Source organism: Acipenser ruthenus, chromosome 9 (assembly GCF_902713425.1).
Source record: "Acipenser ruthenus chromosome 9, fAciRut3.2 maternal haplotype, whole genome shotgun sequence".
NCBI classification, from domain to species: Eukaryota; Metazoa; Chordata; class Actinopteri; order Acipenseriformes; family Acipenseridae; genus Acipenser; species Acipenser ruthenus.
The window spans coordinates 57,790,032-57,810,845 of NC_081197.1; the positions used below are offsets into that span (position 1 = coordinate 57,790,032).

General features: G+C 37.3%; 1 protein-coding gene across 1 annotated transcript in view; it reads left to right on the top strand.

Moving 5' to 3' along the window:
- Positions 1 to 6,727: 6,727 nt before the first annotated feature.
- The window catches only part of LOC117405806 (ephrin type-A receptor 6-like), a 210,649-nt gene continuing 196,562 nt past the window's right edge, over positions 6,728 to 20,814 (top strand). Inside the window, exon 1 of the mRNA XM_059030320.1 lies at positions 6,728 to 7,408. Coding sequence (XP_058886303.1) covers positions 7,288 to 7,408 — 121 coding nt within the window. The 5' untranslated portion in view covers positions 6,728 to 7,287. The remainder of the gene's footprint in view (positions 7,409 to 20,814) is intronic.

The window sequence follows — 20,814 nt, forward strand, 5'->3', positions numbered from 1 at the left end:
TTTTAATAAAGAAAAAAAAACAGAAAGTTAGCGAGGATCCTTTTTCAGAAGGTAAAAGAAAAGTGGCACGCTATTCTAGTGAAAGCTTACAGATTCCAAAGCACCAGCTGTGCTTATACATTATCTGTGTATAAAGCTGACAGCTCTATAAACGCATACTTTTCACTAGCAATTCCATGCAGTTATGTGAATGTGATCCATTTCCTTTCATTTTAAAGGTTTTTATTACATGCAATGGTCACTTTTCTTGAAGAAAAAGCACTGACATATACAAGTACTCTGAAACAGTACAAGCAAGTCTAAATAACAAACCATTTGTTCTCAGACCACACTTAACAAATAATTATGATTGAGAATCATTACACAGGTGTAATTCGTAAAGCACTGAAATGCATTTGATTTGCTACCTATATATTACTGCATTATGGAAACACATATGTGGAAGTTCTGAATTGATTTTAGTGTAAAACATGTTGCTACAGTACATCCCTGTGGACAGAACGATCAGCTCGAAAAATCTTTTTTATCTTCACCAATTGTACGCAATCAGTTTGATCTAACAGGGCGTACGTAATGATTAAGGAAAAACCCGAAGCTGTTGCCCCAGTTCTATAAAACAAAATATAAGCACTAACCAGAATCAATTAGTCTCAAAGACCAATGGCTGTCATTAGGAGAGGTGTCCTTCATCTAAATAGATTGAAAAGACTAAATACAACCTTAGTTGATTTGTCTGCTATATGGAAGTCTATGGTCAATATAAGTTGTAACATAGCAGGGAGGGGGTTAAAATCCTCCCCGCATAAGACATGTGCGCAGGCACATTTTTGTTAGTTTGGCTTTATTGTTTAATTTAATTTGTTAATTGTTTTATTGTTCAATTATCCCTTGCACCTGGTGATTATTATTAAATTAGAGCCAGGTGCAGGGTATAAAACAGAAGCAGTTAGTTTGCTTAGGATTGCTGAGTAGAAGGAGGTGGAAGAGGTGCTCTGCTTCCGAGCAGTCAAGAGAAAAGGGTGTGTAGTATAAACCTGTGTGGTTTAGTTGAAACTTTTATGTTACAGGTAAATGACCTAGCTGTCCTGTGTTAGTTAGGTTCCTGTGTGTCCAGTCAGTGCTTGTATAGAGCTAGGTTTTTGTTTTTGTTAATTTTTTGTTTTTTAAAAATAGCGCGTCAGCACTTTATACTCCATTTCTGTGTCCTGGGTCGGTGTTTTAAAGGGGCAAAAGAACCTTGAGTGGTGCAGTCGTGTTACAAAGTGTATGATGTAGATAATTCTTTCTCTTTCACTTAATAATAGTTAATGTGGGGGGGGGGGGGAAGTACAGCCTTTGTTTGGGTTTTAACTATGGTATGCTTAACTGGTGAGAATGGGTATATAATGTTTAAACAAAGGGAAATTAACCAAACATTTTCATTAATCAGTTAATGCAGATAATGTAACATTTATAAGACTACACTTTAAAGAAGGTGTAGTGAGTGGATTAGTCCTGGGGAGAGGCTAGTGATAAGGGAGTGTATAAGTACCTGTGTAGAGCTCATTTCAGGGGACGAGATTTGAGACTCCAGTGAGGCTGGAGTGACTGGGTAGCTGTGTACTCGGTGTATAATATCTGTGTTAAATACAAGCTTGTGTATTTGTTTTTGTTAATTATTAGTGTTTTGTAATGCCAATTTTCACATGGCATTTAAATCTCGGACTGTTTCCTGCCACCTGCAATAGCCACTTGACCACGATATCTTACAATTTCCATCGTGAATGTGTCACTGGAATTCATTGTTCAAATTGCAGGTGTTCTTTTCAAAGTCACCCACCACACATCTGCACTAGTCAGTGTCCTGTGGTGATCTGGTAACATCAGTCATTTTTCAATCTGATTGTGACACTAAGCTAGTATATTTTGGGGTAAAATTAGGATCTGCAGTAATAAGCATTTTCAATAATAATACAGTCAATTATTATTTAAGAACTCTAACTGTTCTTTTAGACAGCTGTTTTTCAGTTACCTCGGTCCACATAAACACACTCAGATGTGTAAAATAGCTTGATTTAAATAAGGTGTTTGGTCCATAGGCCAAAATGCAGTTCTAGTTCTGACTCCAATTAAGCAATGCAGGATCAAGTTGAAGAGTGTGATGACAACATCCTGAAGTACTGAGCTGTTGAAACTGATCAGATGAAAGGCAAAAAAATATCCATAGGCTTGTGCGTAAAGTCTTGCACATGTTATGACAATTAGTCTGGAAGCTGTGACAACTCCTAAGGGAGTAATAATATGTATGTCAGAATAAACTGTATTATCACACAATAATATAGCAAGCTACGTGCAAAAAAATAAAATGAATAATGTATGGATCAGAATATACTGTATTACAATACTGTATTATCACACAATGATATAGCTAGGTACATGCAAAACAAATATAAATAGTATAATGTATGGGCCAGAATATATTATCACACAATAATATGTCTCGAGTTGGTTTTCAGCAGTATTGCACGAGTGGCACAGCCACAATGTTATATTGTCCCAAAGGACATAGCTTTTCATTTGTATTTAGGAATTCATTTTAAGTTTCACTTGTTAAAAATAAACTGCACATTTACATTAAGATTACATTAACAACCCATGTTGTAGTTTTGTTTTATTAAAGCCTTTTCATCTTTGTTTTCTTCTGTTTCATTTAGCTGTGCCTCGTTTACTCTTATGTGTTACTGTTGACAGTAACTGTGGCACTTTTTTCTTCTTTTTTATTCAGGTGGACTCTACTGCACTAGGAAAGTTGGTGCTGTACCAGTTCTCTGGAGTTTAATTGTCAAATTTATTAAAGAAAATAGGAGGAATTGATATCAAAATATGGAACTGTTTTATTGACTATTTATCAATGTTAAAAGGTGTCAAATTCATGGCCTACAGCCCTAACATTTCAATGTCTCATGAAGGGACTTCATTATGGTACAGTGATAACTGTACCCACCAGTAATCTTAACAGGGCTTGACTGTTGTTATTTCCAGCTAACTGGCACAGTGTTTTAAAAGGACGTCTGTTTTAGAAAGTTGTGGATTTGATTCCTCAGCTCAGCCAAAATGTAAGTCCTCAGGATACTTCATGTTCATGTTTTGAAATCACCATAGCTTCTAAATGTTCCTGGAATCAAACTGAAGTGCACTGAAATGCCTTAATGTTTGAAAAGGGCATAAAATACTGGAATAAATCAGTCCTGTTTTAGACTAGAGCGAGACCATAGAACGTTAACTGTGCAACCGGTTTCAGAGGCTTTTTAATTAATTGAATATGATAAATTTCAATTTACACTTTGTTTTTGAACAGCTAACACTGTGTGACTGTGAAGTCGTAGTGAAGATATCTTACACTATGTAAATCATGTAACACCCGGCACTTTGCCTGCCATAGTTATTACTACAGCAGTACTTCCTGCATTGGTTCAGTTTTTATTGCCTGCCCCTATGGGCTTCAGGAAGCAGGAAGTTGCAGCCACATGAATTTGACAGAAGGACCCTGCCAATCAGCTACCTCCATTATTGTTAAAGTCTTCTGATTGGTCACACCCAGTCCCCTCTTCCACTCCAGGGATTGTATTCTGTGTGGGTCATTATGTTTTGTGCTTACCACAATACAGTAATCCGTCGCGTATCCGTCCGTCACATATCCGCCCTAACAGTTTATCCTCCATGATCAACCTCTTCAGCAACGTTAGTTTATTATTGAACAGAGAAGATTAGTTCAGAGATTGTAGATCCCACCAAAGTTTTCATACACTGTGTTGTATGTACTCTGTGTGCTGCTATTGCTGGTAGTGTCACGTGAGCTGTTCATTGTGTTGATATGTAAATAAATCCTGTTCACCTCCGTCTCGATCTCCTGCCTGTCACTCAGCAGTGAATGCACGCATCCACATGGCAGACAGCTACTCTGTCACAAGCACACACACCCTGTATCTTTCTAAACAAGGGACTAAGGGGAGCACCCTAATAAAAGCTGAATCTCAAAACAATAATTGTGTAAATATAGTAATTCTTACAGCTGTGTATAAAGGTTTTTAAAACAGGATTCATTTATCCGACTACTTACATATCCACCCTTAGTCTGGTCCCACCGCAGTCGGATACGCACCGGATTACTGTACTAGCAAAAATAAAAGTAGAAATGATCACTGGATCAATGGACAATCTCTCTTTAAAATCACTGTCTCTGAGGGTAAAATGCTTTATTTTTATAGGAATAATATGTGTATTGTATATTGACAATCAGTGGCAGTTCACATTTTGAAACAAGATTTAGATGTATATTCACACATTTGCATGATAATTAAGAATATCAGCATGTTATGTGAAATTTTTTTTAAATGTGTGTAAGCACAGGTCTGCTTACTGTTATTATTATTCATTTCTTAGCTGACACCCTTATCCAGGGCAACTTACAATTTTTACATACAATTACCCATTTATACAGTTGGGTTTTTACTGGAGCAATCTAGGTAAAGTACCTTGCTCAAGGGTACAGCAGCAATGTCCCCCACCTGGGATTGAACCCACAACCCTCTGGTCAAGAGTCCAGAGCCCTAACCACTACTCCACACTGAAACAACATCAAACACTTCCAGACATTGTTTAATTAAAGTATGACTATATGACTCAATTAGCAAGTGCTCCAAATGCATTATTTGCATAAATTGAGGTGCTTTACAGCTAATGTATGAACATTCAAAGATAAGTGTGAAAAGTCGTGGTTACAGAATATATCAATGTAATGTGTGAAAATACTAATTATTACACTCCAAAATAGAGAATATGTATTGTCTGAAGAATCGTGTTCCCATCAGCCTATAGAATACAAAAATAGACATAATGGACATGATCCAAAGGTGGGGAACTAAAATCTGGCTGGGTTTTTCACCCACTAGTTAAGAAAAGTTTGGTTTGTGAAATATCAGGTAATACATTATATAGCAACAGTATCCACCACTCTTTAGATCATCACATTTGTAACTAGCATACCTGCCAGAATTTTGCCTCTTTTCTACTGTACAACCAAGCCACACTGGGGCCGTACAGAGCCCTCGCGGTGCGGTTAAGGAGAGTCTGGATTGTTTTTCCACCGCAGAGCCGAGCCTTGCTACTGGCGTCACACACAACAAAAGACAGCTGTTATTCATTATTGTTATAAATTAACTCAGTTTGCCAAAAGATGCGCAAACAAATGGTGTTCAAAAATTAATAGACCAACAGTACAGCTGTATCTTGTATCACTATATTTTGTAAATATGTTTAGGAATGTCTTTATAATCCACTTTATATACAGTTTTAATACAGTTTAATTAGTTCTGTTGAAGGGGAAAAAGGAATATTTTTAAAATGTGATTTGCCAAAGCTGTTTTTTGTTTGGGTGCTTAAAAAATGAAGCTGCGCGAGCGCAACGAGAGCCATAGTTTTATTTATGGTACAGCTGTATTTTGTTTTACTATATTTTTGTAAATAAGTTTAGAAATGTTTTATTTTCTGCTTTTTTTCTTTATATTAACATAATAAAGGTAAAGGTTGAGAAATGTGGTAGAATTTTGTGTTTTTGAGTGTACCGTACCGTGCCCTCACGGGTCGGATGTGCCAGTGGGGAAGGGGTATTTGATAGAGGGCTGGCTGTAGGGTCTCAATGGAACACCTATATCCAAGACTGCACACATTACTAATAATCCATAATATCAAAACATTCTATCCCCAGCTTCCCTGAAGGAACTGGTACCAGGTTGTGGCAAATATTGAGGAACCATAAATATTGAGGAACCGTCTGCTGACCCATATACATATATATATATATATATATATATATATATATATATATATATATATATATATATATATATATATAACTTCGAAACACTCTATGATAACAAAAATTGCAATACACAGTACTATAACTCTTGTACAGTTTCTAAAATATGATACTATAATACAAGCAGGCTAGATTTCCGGTCAGTAGGAAGCAGTAACCTCCAAGCTGGCCATTTGTATAGATGCTGCACTGTATTCATATTCTTTAGATGATTGTCAACCCATTGCAAGGCTAAACCTGTCACTGATCTTTTGATAGGAATTCTGGCAGCCAATCAAAAATCACTGTTATATCTGCAGAATGCATTTAAACAACTTCTTCTTTCTTCTTCTTCTTCTTCTTCTTCTTCTTCTTCTTCTTCTTCTTCTTCTTCTATAAGCAGACATCATTTTACAAGAACCAATTCAGTTGCCTAACATTATTTTTCTTAGACCGCCGCACCGTGTAACACAAAATAATGTTTGGTCAAGAGCATCATCTTTTTAATTAATATTATTTTATATAGGACCTCAGCCACAACGAGTAAAATACGGTATGTGTCTCTTTCAAGTAAACTGCGTGGAGTTTTGTTGTATTGAACGCCTCCCCTCCCGAATCCTAAGAAGATATAATAAAATAATAAAGGCCACTGCGTTTCAAAAGTAGGAGCTGTAAACGACAGCGACAATACAAAAAAAACTGCATGTTGTTGACCTGCGTTAACTTTTCAGCTAAGTACGTATGACACATACTGTAGCCTATTTGCCTTTTTTATGTTGTCAGCTAACACCCTCTAGTGCCGAGTCCCCGGTACAGAACACTCTCCCTCTTGCGTTGCTCTCGCAGGTTCTGCTTGGGATGTCACTGCTATTTACAGCACGGGCAGGTTTTAACATCTAATCTGTTTTCCTTCAAGCAAAGAGGCTGCCCTACTGTTCATCGTGTAAATGTGCTATTCCAAAGGGAAACCACGAATATACTGTCGGACAGCGTAGCGTAGGCTTTTGTGAATGTTTTTTTTACTTCTCATGACAATTTGAAACACTGGATTAGAAAAGAGCAACACAATAACACACTGTACTGAACTAATACTGTGATCTTCCATTCGTTTCAGCTCGTATGGAAGGAAGTTGCACCACGCAAAGGTCTATCACTGCTCCCCCAAATGATACAGTAGAAGGGAACAGCGTTTGGATTAAATAAATTAGGGTGGTCATTTGCAGGTTTGAACTGAAACAGCCTTTTTTTTTTTTTTTTTTTTTTTAAAGACGTTTTCTATTGCACATAAACTACAGAGCGTCCCACTGGTCCGCTACTGTGCTGTCAGTGTGCTCTTGTGGAGAGCGAGTGAGTAGGCGGGGGATATGAAGATCTGCTCAGTGTTCTGATTTCAAAGGGATTAAGAACATTTTAAAGGAGATTCTGCTGGTGTTTGTTTTTTTTTACTGTTGATGGCTGGTGGATTTTTGGGAACCTCTGTGGATGTTTTAGAAATGGGTTTTGGAGTTCAATTCTGTGTGGTCTTCCTGCTTCTCGGGGCTCTCTTTGCCACCTCTAGCCACACAAACCAAGGTAAGTCAGTGACAAATACCGCATCTGAGCAGGATACAATGGCAGGTAAATTTCGGTGGAATGTGATTCCTCAGATTAATAAAAGCAGTTTGAGCATACTTGTGTCATTCACCCATGTAGTTTAAATAATGTGTTCCGTTATGATATGTATTAAAGCAGGCACGGGTAAACTGCACACAAGGTAACTTCTGAATTCTCGATTCACTCTCTACCAGAAGGATAATCAATTATGTATGTGTTTTTACCATTTTACAATTTGCGTTATTAGGCCTAAATTGTTATATTAAATAAATAAATAAATAACATTAAAAAAATAATAATTCAAAAGAAAATGTTATGCTTGATCGAAATACTTTTATTACTGTTCTTTAGGCTATGGTAAACAAAAAAAAATAGTGATGGTTGAATTGTAGCTTCAGATTTTAATGAATGAATGAATTTATTATTATTGTTATTTGTTTGTTTTGTTCTGTTTGTTTGTTTAACATTCCCGTATACACTTTGTGGTTTTGGCAGCATTCAGTTCTTTTTCACTTTTTTGTTGTCATTACATTACAAGTCCCAATGTGCGACGGGAGATTTTGCGCTTTGAAAGAACATCTATCCATATTTGAACAAAAGTATAACTATCTTGTATAAAAATGCGTTCTAAGACATTAACAGAAAGTATCCCTTCAGTGGTGAATTTGTTCCATGTTGTCGTGGTGTTGTCTAATTAAAGATGCAGAATGCATCATGCAGCCATAGTTAGTTTTGTGGTTAATAGTTCATATAAATGTTAATGTAAAATGGTTTTGTCAATAGCCTGCTGTAAATCCCTTCAATAAATTAGTAATTTACTCCTAAATTGCAATTACAATTAACGGGTATAATCTTAATGAGTAATAACAGAAAATATAACAAGATTTAGCCTAATAACAACACAATTTAGCATAATAATAATATGTCTCGTAAACAACGCGACGATTGCGGCATAACCGAATACATACAGATGTGTTTTGGCACATAGACTTTTGTATAATAACAGTTTTACAAAATAAATGAATGTTCGGCTGATACAATTTCATCAGGTGCTGAGAATAAATGCTGACTGGTCTAACCCCTAAATGCATTGCGTTTAGATACCCTAATTCCGTTTCTTGTAATGTTGCTCAATATCCTGTGATTGGCCGTTTAACGTTATTGATGATTATATATATATATATATATATATATATATATATATATATATATATATATATATATATATATATATATATATATATATACAATTAAAGTTCAACGGACACTGATACTCTGCAGAGCTGTGCTGTAATGCTGTGTGCGTAATTGAATAGATTAGGAAAGACAGAATGCAAGGTAACTAGTAGATATAGTAGACAGACAGATAGATAGATAGATAGATATATAGATAGATAGATAGATAGACAGACAGACAGGTAAAAGTATTGGCACCCTACACTTAATCTAAGAAAATTTAAGAACACATGTTAAATACAAGCATTTAATGAAACATCTTTAGAAAAAAAAAAAAAAAAAAAAAACATTAAGCAAATTCAAATATTTGTTCATGACAAAAGTATTGGCACCTTTACAATAAAAGTCTGTAAAAATATAATAGAACTAATTATAACATATATTAATTGATTAATTGAAAACCATTACATAGTAACTAAGCTCCACTATAAAGTCAATAACTGAACAAAGGACACAGAACACATAAGAGTTGTATGCATACATAGATCTCACTGCAAATCCCTTTTAAAGAAAAATCATAAAACAGGAAATTGAAGCATTCTTAAACAAGATTTTCAAGTCCGGTGAGTCTAAAATAGAATTTTTCTCCAGAAATGGACCATAGTATGTTTGGAGAAAAAAGGGAAAGCCTTCAATGAAGAAAACCTTGTACATACAGTTAAACATGGAGGTGGTTCAATCATGATCTGGGGGTGTTAGCAGTTCAGGGACTGGGAAATATTAATTTGATTGAAGATCGAATTAATGCAGCCATGTATCCAAACATTCTGCAAAGTACAAAGATACAATCTGCTCGTAGGCTGATTGGCATACAGTTTTTCTTCCAACACAACAATGGAATCCTTGAAGAAAATGAAGATTAAAGTTCTGGAATGGCCTTCACAATCACCAGATCTCAATCCAATAGAAATGTTTTGGACAGATGTGAAGGAAATATGCAAGACCCGATTTCACCAACAAGATGTAACATACTGGTTAAGAATTATCATAAACATCTGAAAGCCGTAATAAAAGCAAAAGGAAGACACATGAAATACTAAATCAGGGGTGCCAATACTTTTGTCATGAAAAAATATTTGAAATTGCTTATGTGTTTTTTTTTAAATAAAGATTGTTTGTTAAACTACCAGCAATTGTGTATTTTGGTCTTTGTCATTTAATTAGTGGCTAATGTTCATTAAATGCTTGTATTTTACATGTTTTCTTGAATTATATTAGGTGTATGGTACCAATACATTATATATATATATATATATATATATATATATATATATATATATATATATATATATATATATATATATATTAAATATGGACTGGAGAGGAGGGCAATAGTGGAAAATGATTGCCCTGAAGGAAGACTATTGTTACCGACAGGGGGCTATAACGCCCGAAGCCTCAGACTGAGGCATTACACCCTGGAGGGACATTTCATTTTCCACTATGAGGTGAGTCTGCAGTATATATTTAATATATTAATCAGTCAAGAAAATAAGTGAGGCAAGGTTGGGTAGTAAATATGACTTTATATATTTTGTTTAAATATAGCTGATACAGCATACATAAATAAATACATTAATAGCATAAATAAATAACAGAAAAGTTCATACCGCATAGCTCTCAAAGTCTTTTTGGCGTACAGCTCTCCGTCTGGCTTGCTGACTGCTGCATAATACAGTTTAGAACCTCGCTGTCAAATTTGTTTACATCGTCGAGTTGAATTTGATTGAATTTCAGAAAAAAAACAGTGACAGTGGCTGTTTAATCACCATTTTAGTGTTTGGAGCATCTTTCTCTTGTAGCATGTTTTGTAATTCATTTTCTGCTAAGTCAAAGAATCTCTCTTCAGCAGTTTTTCACATTCAGCCATTTTCTCTTGGTGTAAGGATGTTAGATCAGTCGTTCAATCTATTTTTTGCTCCTATGATGAGGTTTTAATCAACCACAGGTCAGAATTTCCTCAAAACTAAACTTTAGGGCACAAGACGCACAGTAACAAATTCTGCAGGATTCAAGAACAATGTATTATAAATACACTCTAAAACTGAAATACACACTGTATGGCCCACCTGCTGTAATGGAATGTCCTGTACACATAGCTGTAACACTAGTGGGATAGTCTTATACTGTACGCCAGCTATGAACAAACAGTTGAGCACCCCACACACACACTGAGACGCTACCGTTTTAAAGGGAGTTGCTAAATATTTTATTATCTTATTATGCATAGTTGTAATGTACTTAATGTGCACATCTTGTTGCCCGATATATGTAAGTGCACATTGTATCAGAAAAGGGTTAGGGTTAGGTTTAGAGTTAGGTTTAGGGTTTGGGTTATATCATGCAACAAAATGTACAGATTCAGTACATTGTAACGATGCATAATAACATTATAATTACGTGTAAGTACACATGTATTTACTAAGTAACTGCAATGTAAATGTCAACAATGTAAACTGTTACCATAAATTGTTGGATTAATGTAAAATATTCTATTAAACATAGTGCTGGGACAAATATCTGAACGAATATTTTGTATTCGGATATAAAAATCAGATGTTCGTATTCGCTACAAATGACAAAAATAACTTATTTACCGTCTCACCGGAATTTGCGCAACAGTTTCAAAAAATGGCAAATGAAAAAGAGCTCTGTGTGATATGTGAGATTAATATATATAACAAAAACACAGAATCAACACAGCAGCTCTTGAGCCTCTAGTTTTAGACAGCAAAAAGTAAACAAACCAGAAAATGCATTGTGCTGCTTTAGAGCTTTAAAGAGCGAGCCAGAAAAAAAGCAAGCACGTCATTGTGAAATGCCTCGCTTAAACAATACCCAACTTCCTGAAAATGCACGTCATTGTGAAATGCCTCGCTTAAACAATACCCAACTTCCTGAAAATGGTGTGTAGTGATTTTTATATAAAAATGTATTATATATATTTTGTTGCAAATGTGGAATGTAATAAACGAGAACCAAAACAGTGAGTTTTTTTCCCCTTCGATTTACAACGCCATTTCCGCGTTTGTTTTATTTGAAGTGCTAAAGTTAAATTTCAGTTTTCGTTTGCTTGTTCAGCTACAAAAAGGCACAAGTAAACCTCATGTTACTACTTTATGAAAATGTTGATGGCCACTGTTTACTGTGAAGAAACGGCAATGGCAAGGAATGAAAAAAAATAAATAAATAAATAAAATGTGTTGTCGACTTTATGTACTATTTATTTCGGGAATAAACAGAACAATGTTTAACTTGAACTGCTGTTTGGCATCCTTTGTTTTGTAGTTAATTCACTGGGGTAAAGTAAGTCCTACACAACATATTCTTTACTCCTGGGATATTTTTCTATTTTAACGGGTTACATATTGTAAGGTCTTGCTGTAAAATAAAGGCACACACACTGGGCCCATGGCCACGCCCCCTGCCCCTGCTGCTATGCTGTCTCTGCCTGCATTCAGAGCAATATATGACTTTTATTACTTTTTGAAAAATTAATGAATATTTAAATTATGAGCGAATATCTGAACATGAAAATCTTGTGTTCGTCCCAGCACTAATTAAACATAGTAACCATTGTAAATGCTGCCGGATACTATAACCACCTTGTAGTACAAAGCAAAAACTGGTGTATACTTAGTATAAATTCAAAACTTTGAAGCCCCAAACTCCACACTTCCAAACTGACCAGCCAACCAAACACACTGCTTGAATCTGGAAACAGGGCTCCTTGCTGGGAAAATCAGAGGCTGGGAATTTGAGCATAAAAAACACCTGTTGAGTGCTGGAAAGAGCTTGAGTTATATTACATAGCTGTTTGGTTTGAGTTTTGGAAAATGAACAGACATTTGACCTCTTTAAAAAAATTGGAATTAATTAAAGACTGGAGAAAACGCTTTGAAAATATGGCCCATACAATACATACAATAAATGATTGTAAATAATAGAAGCTTCAGTGTTGCAGACATTTCACACTCGTGAATAAGGCTGTATTTTTTTCACGGTTATAATGGATTCCACGATTTCTGTGAAATGTATCCATTGCCATGTAATATGTAGTTACCCATGAAAATTCAATTTCTGAAAGAATAGTATATATATATATACCCTATCACAAAAAAATGACGCACTGCCTGTTACACTGCATTTATGAACCTGACAGCTGGTTTAGTTTGTTTCCAGTAAATTGACAATTAGCAGTAGGCATTTATTAATACCTGTAGAATGGTTGGGGAGGGCCAGTAATTGAACACATTGAGCTGCACGATTTCTTTAAAATGTCTTCAACGAAAAAGACACCAGCTGCAACAAAGATGGGAAATATTTCTGCTAAAGATCGCTCTGTCCATTACAAGAAGGAAAGCATTTCATGGGTCTGTTGTTTTTGTGAAAATGCAATTGTTTTGATTTTTTTTCCTTTAATACATAGTGTATGTTTTTAATGACCTATCTGAAATGCCTATTTTTAGACCATGAAATGCTGTGAAATAAGCCATGCTTACATTCCTGTTGTGTTTGACTTTGAGGTGCTGCTGTACTGCACTGTATACAACAGCATGTTGTGGTACTGTTGTAGTGCTTCCGTGAGAAGTGCTGTCCAAACCTGTGTTATGTAGTCTTTACTTTACTTTATAATGAGTCTAAAATCCATATTTAAACCATGCAGTACAAACTGACAGTATTTTAAAGGAGTTCTAACCAAGATTTTAAAATACATTTCTTCACAGCAATAGATGTAATGGCCCCCTTTTCTTGTAAAAACAGTAGCTATTCAGTAAAGGAAGTGATTTTATACCAAGAAGAAGGAGACTCTCACTTCAGCCGGGGTCGATCGCTTCGCCAGGGCCTTTGTAACACAATTGAAACAGAGGCAGTGGTCAAGCCTAATAACCAGGGCGGGAATAATAACGTTTTTATTAGTTAATGTTGACAATGAAGCCCTACTACAGTGTGAGGCAGGAAGGGCCCTAACTTCCTTACTTTAGATCAGGGGTGCCCAATCCTGGTCCTGGAGGGCCGATGTCCCTCCTGGCTTTTGTTGCAACTGTGCCCTAAATTACTTAATTGGACCAATCAAGCCCTTATTAGAAGCTTAATTGGTCCAATTGATCAATTTAGTGTACAGTTTGAACAAAAACCAGGAGGGCATCGGCCCTCCAGGACCAGGATTGGGCACCCCTGCTTTAGATGCTAGGGCACAGTGCAGGTCTGTCCTTTGTCAGTGCCTGATGGAACCTTACTGGCCCTCCCCAACCATTCTACAGGTATTAATAAATGCCTACTGCTAATTGTCAATGATGGACAGGATTCCAACCGAATCACTGCCCGTCGTCCCCACGCTTACCACACATCCTCAACCCAGTGACATGAAAACAACCCCATATGGGATCTATATCCCCTTTACTTGTATTCTCATTTCTGAAATACATACATGGAGTGGCTCCAAACTCAAAGCGCCCAGTCGTGTTAGTGGTTTCCATCCTTCTTCAGGATAGTTATTATTGATTTGCCATTGGTGTTCTACTTAACTACTATTGTCTGAGCATTAATGCCCAGTGCAGCAGTCATTACCTGCTAGATAATTCACCAGGGCAACAGTTAGGTGTTCCGAGCTGAGGCAAGTCTGCTTTAAATTTATGTTAAAAATAGAGTTTCAAGATTCTAAAAACTCAATAGCTTTAGAGCTTGTACAACTATAGTCTGAGTCAAATTCAATCATGGGTATTGTACAAAAAAGCAGCCCTTTTTACCAGTTATTTCACAAAGCTGCCGCCACCACAGTGACAAAGGCTCATGTCTCAGAAACCATTTGAGGCAGTTACTTCAGATTTGCAGGGTTATATAACCCTTGCATAGTCAATGTGTTGTTGTGCCTAATATGGCTAGCATAGTGAGGTCATTTGAGTTTTTAAATGTCTAATATTTGGTGCATAGCTGCATCCTTTGATGTTCTCAGTTCTATTGTTTGTGTTTGTGACAGAGAGAGTGGTACAGAACGTTTTCACATATTCATTTTATTTAATGTTTACAAACAATTCGATCTGATAAGTTTCTCCATTACATTAAACCAATTTCGTGTATATTTTTAAGAAAGACAGTTTGGGTTAATATTGTATACGTCAAGTCTCCTGTGAGTTCAATGAAGGTGAAAGTGGCCAAACTGGATTTGAACCGAGATCCAGAAACCTGTATCTAAGCCTTACAACCTGAGCTGCAACTTGTTTGACAGCAACCACAAGCTTCCAAATCATTGAAACCCTTTGCTATCACTGACATATTTCAGCACTGCCATGCAGCTTCATAATCATACAGCAGTGATGATGAGTCAGGACAGCCCTGGAAATAGAATAGCTTGTGAAGGCCCCTGCTGTTATACAGCTGTTTCCAGAGTGAGCAAAGCCGTTTCTGAAGGGAAGTAAAGGAGGAGTGAGGGCATTTCTGCCACGCGTCTAACAGGTCGTTTTCTAACTGAAGAACGCTCATCACACCAGGGGTTGTTTTAACCTTGAACAGAAGCAGTTTAATCCCACTTTTTATTCTGCTGTAGTTGGATTTGAATTAATCAGGTATACTGTAGAGTCTACGGTAAACACATCCATAAACTTTGTGAACTGGTGGGGAATTTATTCTGCTAGTCTGCCATAATGTTGTAATGAGAAGCCTTCTTTGTCTATTTTGGAAATTGGTGTTCAACCTTTAAAAAACATAGTTTTTCTTAAAATGTGCACAATTTTACAGTTTAAAGCTTTTCACATGTCAATAGCATGCATTTACTGTGCTGTACCACAGTGAACCACCATGGAGTTTACTATGCTTTAGAATACTGTAATCAATTACTGTAAGTAATCCATAACATTAGTACTGTATAAGACTGGAGACTTTGTGGATTGATGGCATGCTGTCATTGTTGCTTGTAATGGACAGGCACCTTTGTCCAAAAGGTTGTGCTGTTCACAGATTAATAGCAGATGTTTAATACTAGCTGAACATTCGGATTTAAAGGCATGGACACTGCATTCACTTGTCTTTTAAACTCTGACAGTGTCTGAAGGACAATTCCTCAGACCTGCTATCTTAATTCCTTAAAACCCTGACATTGAAAATGCACCTGGGACTCCTTTTTGTTTCATCCAGCAGGACCCCAAATTAACTGATGTGTCCAAATTACGTTTAAAAAGGTGTTGCTATCAGCTGATCAAAGCATTAACAACAGATATGTGTTTCCTTAACAGATATGTGTTTCCTGTGCTGGTAAATGTCACTGCGAAAAGGAGTGAAATACTAGATTTTATTTTTTTTCACATCGATTTTAAATAGTTTTCTTTAGTCTGTATTCCCAGATAAGATTTTCTTCAATACATGTTTTTTTCTGTCTGCCAGTGTCATTTAATGTAAGCATGTAATAACATAGTGGAAATGTCCTTGGATAAGATGCTGGCCTTCACCACAGTGAATTAATTCAATCAACATTTTAGCTTCAGGGGGAAAAAAAGCATTTTGTGAAATAATAAGTTCATGTAATTAACTGAGCAAATGCAGAAACATATTTATTTTAGAAATAAAAGACATCACTGACGATATGCTGATCAATCAAATCAAAAACAAATGTGGCTCTGAAATAGTTTAGTTCTTGTGCCTCTTTTTAAATCCAGTACACAGTAATATAGAGCTTCATACTGTGGTTCAGGTTCCTGTAACCATGTAAACAACTCACATGATTTGTTTTCTATTCTGTTTGTCGTGACAATCTATTAAATAAATCTCACACAGGGTTATTTGTCTCTTAGTCATTTCGTGATGGTTTTTAAGAAGGCTCAAACATCGAATCATGCAGCAGAGATCTATTGTTGGGTTGATTGTGAGTTTGTGAGAATTATTCTGCTCTTTGTTGACTACAGTCTGATATCAATAAATGATGAATGATTTTCTTAAATCAGTAACGGTAAGCAGGCATTATTGTTTGTAACTATAGAAAATGCCTTTCAGAACCATTTGGAATGTTGCATTGTTAGGGTTAGGGGTAGGGTTAGGGTTTGTACTGTAGCTTTAGTATGTTAACCTGCAGTACCAGCACAGCTAAAATTGTATCTTTCTTTCAATTGTTTTAATTTGACCCCATGTAACATAATCTCACTGCAGTTAAACTGTGACACTTTAAATACACTTCATTATTATTTATTTATTTAGCAGACGCCTTTATCCAAGGCGACTTACAGAGACTAGGGTGTATGAACTATGCATCAGCTGCAGTCACTTACAATTACGTCTCACCCGAAAGACGGAGCACAAGGAGGTTAAGTGACTTGCTCATTGCCTCAGGTAGAATGTTTGACATGCTTCCTCAGTCTGTCACCCAAGTACAGTGCCTGTCACATCTCAATAGATTTCATTCTGAATGTCTCAGTCAATGAGCCTGGCTTTCCAAGGCAGCAGTGCAGCCACGGGCTTTTCTGGGGTTGACTGATCAATCGTGATGTGGTTATCTTTATGTCTGGGCTCTCAGATATTTATAAGCCTCAACAATCAAGCAGTCTTGTCTATTTTTATCACAGAGTAAAATTCCCACTGGTATGACAATGCTGGCAGGGCATTCAAAATAGTGCAGCTCTTTTGCAGAGCATACACTGGAGAGTTTGTTAATTTGTATCTAAGGGAAGTTAAGAAAGCTATTCCATTGATGATTTTTTTATTTTGTATTGTATTGTGTTTATAAGGACTGTAGAATCAGGATTTGATCACTCATTCGTCTGACCAATTTGGCAAATGCATCTGGGGTCAGTATGCCTGCTATTATTCAACAGATATCTTGGGGAGGCTTTGATGCCCTCAAGACAGATAAAACTTCAATCTTAGATCTCATCTGATGGATGGTACCTGTAATAGCTCTGTGCCTCCATACACCACACTGTATTGAAGCCCGACCTCCTGGTTGAAAGCACTTGCCTATTGAACCAATCCCTCATACACTTTTGATTCTGTCCACACAAAGCAATGTTGTCTCATTTTTGCTATTAATATTGTCATACAGCAGATAGAAGACTGCCATCTGGTGCTTGCCTTGAAGACATACTCACTATAGTACAGTAGCACTGTCATTACAAATCGTAACAGATATAGTATCTATTACTGTGCATGCCTAGTAATTCTGTCTTTTAATGCGTGTTTTCAACACAAAGGTTTGAGTTCAATGCACACATCACATTAGGCATTTGGTGTTGCTGTTGGTGTTGGCTTCATGTAATATTGCCACAAATGACCTTCCGTACAGTATGTTGTGTTCTACTGTATATTCAGACAATCAGTAAATCAATCAATCAGATCTTTTATTTTCCCAAGTAAAGCCAACTTAAAATAGATTTCAAATTACAGTTACAGGAAACTAGTCGGTGAAGAAGTCGCCAAGAAAGCTTAAATTATATTAAAATAATAATGGTAATCAGCAAGCCCACTTAGCAACAAGTCACAGCATGATGTGTTACTGTGGTTCCTCTTTCCACTGGGAGACTGGTCACGCTCTGCGTGCTGTTGTACAATCTTCCATAAACATGGTGTTCACCTGTTGCAGGTGTTGGGATGTTGATATTAAAAGATACAAAGGAACCCTGTGGTCAGCGCTTTGATTTACTTGTGTCTCTGTCTTTACCTTCTCCTGAAATGTTCACAGTTTTTTTGTTTAAGATGTTTTGTACAATCTGTGTTTGCCAAACAATTTACATATCTTTGCTTCCCAGTGAACATTTGGTGATTAGGAAATTGGCTACACCTGGAGAATTTGGAAGGAAACGGATGCAGATTAGTTCCATCGTAGCAATGGCCAATGATATTTCCACAAAAATGAAAATCAACGTTAACATAATCGCTGTGAAGATCAGGTTGGCATAACACTTTGAAGCAGTTGCTGTTTGCATGTGCAACTGCATATCATTTTCATAACATAGAAAATAACCTTTTCTGTGCTTTTTCCATCAATAACAGAGCATAGAATTAGATTAAATGAAGCAATTTGAGATGCTATTAAAATGTGTATGGCTGTTAAAGGTTAATATGAATGTTGAATGCATGTTCAGGGGTTGAGCATTACAATCTTTATACACTTTGGAAATCAAGGAATAGGGAATCTTAGCAGGGCACAATGAAATCCTTATGAACAGTCTTATATATCTAGATATTCATTTTGTACTTAAGTAGACAGAAATGCAAATCAACTAGGTAGGTGGCTTTTCCATAACGTTCAACACTCAATCATGTGACATATAGTGGTACGAAGGTTAATTTTAGTACTTCTTTAACTGAGTAGGTAACTTTAAATTAATCACACTGCTCTCCCTCAGTCACTGGAAATTGGTGCGGCTCTCCCTCGGTCACTGGAGACTGGAGCGGCTCTCCCTCGGTCACTGGAGACTGGTGCGGCTCTCCTCTGAGCCCTGGCATGGACATGCCTACTGCCTGTGGAGGTGGAGTAGGAGTGGCTCCTCCCGATGGGAATCGAACCTGTGGGGGCATTCCCATCTCTGCAGCCAAGTAGTTAATTACTACGGCTGTGATGTCTGAGAGGGACGCTGGGTGGTGTTGCTGTTCCCAGGCTTCGCATTGCTCCCCATCTCTGGCCCACAGCAGGTCGACCTCCATCGAGAGGGCCTCCTCAATGTTACCCTTAGGGCCCATCAGCCAGTCCCATATTTCCTCAGAGGCCGTTGGACGGTCGTACATTCCCCTCATGTGCGTTGGACGTTCAGGCTCCTCCCTCGTGGGTGCTGGACACTCGGGCTCCACCCTTTTGGGTGCTGGAGCTGGAACCTGCTTCTTCCTCTTCTTCCAGGGGTGACCACTCTCCCCCTTCTTCTGGGGGCGACCACTCTCCCCCTTCTTCCAGGGGTGACCACTCCTCCCCTTCTTCCAGGGGTGACCACTCTCCCCCTTCTTCCAGGGGTGACCACTCTCCCCCTTCTTCTGGGGGTGACCACTCTCCCCCTTCTTCCAGGGGTGACCACTCTCCCCCTTCTTCTGGGGGTGACCACTCCTCCCCTTCTTCCGGGCTGGCAGTTGTTCCTCTTGCTCCCGAACAGGAACCTCCTCCAACAGCTCCCCGATATATAACAAACTGATATATAAAACTTAATATACCGGTGATGTGTTAATAGGTGATTGTAAGAATGTTTTCTTTCATCCCGATAACTTACTGCTGACTATTAAGTCAGTCCTGAAAATTGAATATTCATCCCAGGCTTTTTACCAGTTAAAATTATTCAAAAGATAATATTTATACTGTATAGGTCATATAAATGGAACAGATTAATCCACATGCTGAGCCCTTAAACTGTAATCATATCAATTCATTCATTGTCACAATTACAATCCATTAGTAGCTTTTACTCTGGTGCAGCCCAGTTACCTTCCATCTTTTTAGAAAGACCTGTTCTCTGTGAAGCATCCGCTGAGTTTTGCACTGTCCATGGAGATAGAAGCTCAGCTGCATGCCATCTGCAGCTGTTTAAAAACTTTCTCCCCTCAGCTCTCCTTGTCCATTTTTCTGCTTCATCCCAGCTCCCATTAAAGGTTCCAGGACGTTAACTTGTTCCCTGTGTGAGGGGGGGGGGGGGGGGCGTGATCTGAAATAAAGCAGATGTCTAAAGCTGAGGGAACACGAAGCTACTTTGGGACTTGGGACTTGGTTTCGGAGACTCTTGGGGTTTGCTACAGCGAAGTTGCCTTATACTAGGTCTCCTGGTTTCCTGCTGCTGTTCCTGAAAAAGTGGCTTAGTGTACCCTCAGCTTTAGATTGAACATTAGCAGATGCCCCCTCTATATTTAATGGAAAACATTAGCTAGACTGCTAGATTGATAGACAGCTGATAGATGTAGTTCCAAGATACGAACAATAAGACATGGTCAAAATATTTACCTAATTAACCCCAACCGTAACAAAAATGATGATGGTTGTATGCAGTTATTTAAATATAAATACATACAACGCTAAAAAAAAAAAGAACAACAAAAAAAACCTCAAGTGTGAACCCTCCCTTCAGTGATTAGTGAAGTCACACTTTTAGCTTGAGAATGTTCCTTTTTAATTGATGATCTAATACGTTTTCAGGAACACATTTTCCATATTGGTCTACAGGAATAGGACAATTTTAACTGGGATTGAT